Source organism: Vigna umbellata, chromosome 1 (assembly GCF_029865625.1).
Source record: "Vigna umbellata cultivar VRB3 chromosome 1, Vumbellata_1.0, whole genome shotgun sequence".
Lineage (NCBI taxonomy): Eukaryota > Viridiplantae > Streptophyta > Magnoliopsida > Fabales > Fabaceae > Vigna > Vigna umbellata.
The window spans coordinates 80,114,813-80,120,406 of record NC_142165.1 but is presented as its reverse complement, the minus strand read 5'-3'; the positions used below and the strand labels follow the sequence as shown (position 1 = coordinate 80,120,406).

General features: G+C 27.9%; 1 protein-coding gene across 1 annotated transcript; it reads right to left on the bottom strand.

The window, feature by feature from the left end:
- Positions 1 to 655: 655 nt before the first annotated feature.
- LOC148206526 (transcription factor bHLH95-like) lies at positions 656 to 5,311 on the bottom strand. The gene is made up of 3 exons (XM_088113737.1): positions 5,042 to 5,311; positions 1,437 to 1,796; positions 656 to 736 (listed from the first exon to the last, which is right to left on the bottom strand). The coding sequence occupies exons 1-3, from the start codon at positions 5,309 to 5,311 to the stop codon at positions 656 to 658; spliced, it is 711 nt and encodes a 236-aa protein (XP_087969863.1).
- Positions 5,312 to 5,594: the final 283 nt, after the last annotated feature.

Here is a 5,594-nt window from a genome sequence, read left to right as displayed (position 1 = left end):
ATGACTTGATGGAACCAATTCTAGGTTGGTTTATTTTATGGAAAAAAGTTAATGTGTTCATATTTATTATATATATATATATATATATATATATAATAATAATAATAATAATAATAAAATAAATATAAGGAAAAAAAATAATATTATATTTTAACCTATTAAAATATTTTTTTATCCATAAAGTATTTCATAAATTTTTATAAATTTTATCTCAACTCATGTACTTTCCCTTTTAAATCATTTAAAAGAAATACACAAATTTTATTCTCAAATTTATTCAAATTTATCTGTTACTCTTCATCAATTATAAGTGAATATGAATACTTATTACCATTAATAATTAATAATTTAATAGTTATTAAAATAAAACTAAGTAATATACAATAACTAAGTTCTCGGTATTTTAAAGCAACTAACATTGCTGAAGAATAAACAAATTAAATTCATACGGTTGAATGGATTCTTATGGTATCCCACTCATAAAAGGCTACAAACTCGTGATAAAGATTGTTAACTAACAAAGGTTGAGTTTGCACATGCTTGAACCACACACTGCACCAGAAGAAAACTAAACATATGAAACCAACCATCCCAGTTTAGGCATAAAAGGTTTTGTAAGATGATGTGATACTATAAGTTTGTATCATCCAAAACTTTAAGAGATCCATGGCATAATTTCTTCAGCAGCTTTCCTGTAAGTTTCCTCCATTGAATTTGCATCCGAAGCTTGTTTTCCCTGTACCATAAACAATTCAATAAGTTAATAAATTTAACTAAGAATATGTTAGTAAAAGATTCTTTAAAAAAGAAACACATATTTTCATAAAGTAAAAATAATTTGTTTATAAATTAGTAAAATCTCTTTCAAATATTTTTATTTAAATTTTATTTTAGACACAATTATCAACTCGATTTACTCTCTTGGTGTTTTTGTAATTGTAATATTTAATTCATATTAAGTGTAATATTTAATTTATAGAAAATATAAATTTTGGTAAGTTTCGTGTACTTGATTAAAAAATATTTATTTTATAAAATAGGGTATTATGTTTTTTAATTTATTTGTTTTAATGTTTACTTTTATGTTTATTTAACAAGTCAATCTTAGTTAATTTCTTTAAATTTAAAATAAGTGTTTATGAAGTAAATAAGTAAAAAACACTTATTCAAGAAACAAATCAAAATTTACTTATTAAAAAATTACAAAACTGCTAGATTTAAAATAAGAAGTAGAGAAATACATAAACAGAATAAAATTGACTTGTTTAATTAAAAAATGGTGTTTTAAAATATAAAAAAGAAAATAGGTATTTTAAAAAGTCATACTTTAAACGTAAGAAAAGGCATTTAGGTGCGTAACATAGTCCTTAAACATGCATTGAGAAATTATGAATAAGAAACATAGATGTATGGTGGGAATGAAGTTTAAAACTTACATGGACTTGAATCATGCATGTACTTCCATTTCCATTGGCCGAAATGGTTGCAGAAATGAGTTCTATGTTGTGCTTTTCAAGCACAGAAGCAATGTTGGTCATGAGTCCTGGCTTATGCACTGAGCAAATCGAGAATTGAGCTTCATTTCCACGAATGTTCAGGACCATGTTTGAAGCAGCCCAAGTTTTATCAAAACCTTTCTGCTTCTCAGACACTGAACCCGCAATAGAACTCGTTCCCATAATTTGTTTCAGAACATGTTGTGCCCTTTCTTTTTTCTTTCTCTCTAGCTTTTCCAGAGTTTCCTGCAGAACTTTTATGTAGTCCACTGCTTCGTTCACTACGGTTGCTTTATCAGCCTAAGAAGTAGCATATCAGAACCATCTCAGAATAACATTCTAACCTTAACTTTCTCACTTGTCCTCAAGTGGGACACCCACACACAGTAATGGCTCTTTTCTTTTAATACATTAAAAACTATCACTTTAGAGTTCTATCCCAAAAATATTGTGTTTTAACTTTTATCATCTGTTTTCTGATCATTAAATACTTATATTATATTAATAATACTAATAAAAATAATGATGGTGGTGGTTTTAATATTTAAACGTTACAGGATTGTACTGGATGAAACATTTGTCTATCAGTCATAACAATATATCTAGAGTATTGAATAAGATGAACATTTATAAAGAATACATTACTTGAACTAAAATCAGTCTAAACACAAACAACACCTGATGCTGAACTATACACTGATGTTTAAGAGTTAATATTCAAATGCGTTGAATCACTAAGTGTCTGACCCAACAAATATTTTAGGATATTAGTACAATGTGTTAAAGGTTATCAAAAGATATATAACTATCTGATATGTCAACATGTCCAAGACATAAGACATACAAAGTGTCAAACACTATAGAACCCCTAACAGAGTGTCTAATCACCATAACGCTTGAACAAAATAATAAATCGTATGAAATTCAAGTTTTGTTAAGCATTACTAACCGATATACTTAAGCTTAGATGACCTTGTGATACAAGAGCTTAAAAGATCACATTATCTAAGTATAACACATCAAACATTTTACCTTCAAATAATGCTCTTATCAAACAGTGTTGACACATTCCAAAATGTTTTAAACATGCAATGTGCAAAATGACCATTAACATTTAAAACATTTAATGGTGTACAAAAAAGTATTTTGATTGCATACTTTGCTCTTGTTCTCTCTACAGGTAATGTCAATAATAAGCTTTATTCAAAAGCGCAACACAAAGGACAAAAAGACGTTAAGAGATAAAAAGACATTACTGGAATGTTTCCTAAAAGCCTTTAAATTTGGAAAACTGTATAAGTTACTCAAGAAAGAAAGCACTGATAAAATATTATCACCCTAAAACATAGACCTGAGTTTGACCAGTTACTTAAAGAAGGCCATGAAGTCTATCTGAAGTCAACTTTATGTCCAATGGTCATTTCTCAAAGGGTTATATAAAGAAGATTCCAGAACTTGTAGTTGTTGAAGTTGAAGAAGGTGAAAGTAGACGAGAAAAGATGAGAGAAAGAGAGAGAAAATATACAAGAAATATCATTAACTCTACTCTACCTCAAAGTTTATATCATTTGAAGCTCTTCAACCTAACGAAAAGAACATCACAATTTCACAAATTGTATTGTATTGATCTCTCTTTGAGAGTTACTTAATTTGTACTTGTAATCATACACTGATTGTGTTTTTAAATTTTGAAGAGAACTAAAACACTTGTATTAAGCGAAACGTGTTAAGACAAGAATGTCTAAAGAGAATAAACATCTCAAGTTTTAAGGTTTAACAAACAACAGTGAACAAAATATTGTTTAGAGAAAAATAACATTTGGTCAATGAGCACAACAAAACATTCTTATGAAATGCTTATAAGACAAACTATGACGTGTCAAATATAAAAGATTAAACAACATATTGACAAACGTCTGGTGAAAGAAGGCATAACTGTCATGTATTATATCAATTGTCACTACTTGAAAAAACTCAGACTTGCACTAAACACTTATTTTACGAAACATGTTTTAACACTATATCAACATATAGATTATTCAATGCATGTACATATTGTACACTTATTTCTGATATGGCAAGTTCTACTTCTCATCACCTTACAAATCAAGCTAGTTTTGTAGGGATGAGTTTTGTTAGTATGGTTGACACTGATTGATCTTTTGCCATTGATCTTTTTGCCGTGAAGAATGACAAAATTCATGCTCTCTTTGGTTTCTCTAAAAACTAATAAAGTTATTTTTGCCTTCCTATAAAATTCACAAAATGCTTTTTCTTCTGCCACTATTTTTAGTCAACATATTGTACAACACTCATATCAATACCTTTTAGATGATTGAAGCAATTAAAAAAAAAGCATCAATAATTCTTTAGTTTCTTGGTTTCTCTAGTTTCTTGATTCTCAGTTTCTCAGTTTCTCAGTTCTCCAGTTTCTCGACTCTCCATTTTCTCGATTCTCTAGTTTCTCGGGTTTCAGTTTCTTGATTTCTCTAGTTTCTCGATTTTTTGGTTTCTTAATTTCTTTAGTTTCTCGATTTTTAAATATTGTCATTCTCAATATTATTGATTCTTATTATCAATACTCTCGTTATCAATAATGTAGATTCTTGTTTTTTTTCAAAGTTTTCAATTTTTTTCAAGATTCTCAAGTTCTGATGTTTCTCAAATTTCTCGAGAATATCAAAATTTTTAAGATTCTCAAATTTCAAGATTCTCAAATTTCTCAAGATATCAAGATTCTTTCATCCTACTACATTTCAAACATGCTACTTTCAAGTTAAGCCTTCATAATTTTCATACCCACCTTGAAACCGGGTGTTATAAATATTTTATATCTTCTTTCCGTTTTTTATTATAATTTTCTATTAATTCTTTTATTATGATTTTTTTGTTTTGATTTTTTGTTGCTTGTATTTTTCTTTTATATTTAAATATATTTTTCTATTGTAAAATAACTAAGTTTTTATATTTTCGATAAAATATTTCTCTTTTAGTTTTCTCTCCATTGTGTTTTATCAAACCCCACATAAGGACTCGTGTTTGATATATATAATATATATTTGTGCGTACCCTTTATTCGGCCTCTTTTGCGGAGAAAATATGCATTAATTATTTTTTTAAAAGATCTGTTCAAATTATTTGTTATGGTCATAATTTAATTTAACCGTCATCATAGGTAGTATTCCTTTAAAAATTATTCCTAGAAATCAATAAAAGAAGAGTATTATTCAATGCTCTTATAGTATTCGTATTAAGTTATTCTTACTTTGTCAATAGAATGTTTATAATTATAATGAATACAAGAATATCATATAATCTCAATATATGGAGATAGGGAGCAATAATACACTAAATAATTTGAAGGATAGGCCCATAATGTTAATTATATGTTTAGGCTTACAATCAATGATTATGTAAGAATGTAATAAGAGATTACATTTTTTTTTCAAGAAAGGGATTTTTTTTCACTTTTTTAAGGTACATTTTTTTTGTTGATAAAAATAAAATTATTAAATATTTAAAACCTTGAGTAATGAAATATATACCTTTGAAGGAAGTTGCGGAAGTAAAGCACTAAGATCATCGAACATTTCTTTCATTTTCTTTCTTCGGCCTCTTTCGATGGATAGATGCATTTCATTATTAGTTTCCGGATCGTAGGACTCTTCACCACTAGTAAGAATTTTCTTCTCATTTTCATCAACAACATCATCATTCGACATCGTATTCACAACAAGGTTTTGGTTTGTTTTAATTTCACTGGAACGATTAGAACTAGAAGAAGTATCTGTATGATTTTCCAATAAGAAATCCATAAGAAATAAAAGCTGATTTTGTGGCTAGAAAGTGTGGAGAGAAAGAAATGAGGAGTTTGAGGTTAGGGAGAAAGATTGAAGAATGGTTTATTTATACTAAGGTGGCTAAGTTTGCCAAGGTACAAAGACAAAATATAAATGTCAAAATTACTAAGAACAACCCAAAATACATTCGTAAGAACATGGCGTTACGTTGAATTATATTAAATACATTAAATATATAGTTTAATGTTGTGTACTTCAATCTATCCTCATATCCCACCACATATTGACCCACTTGCTT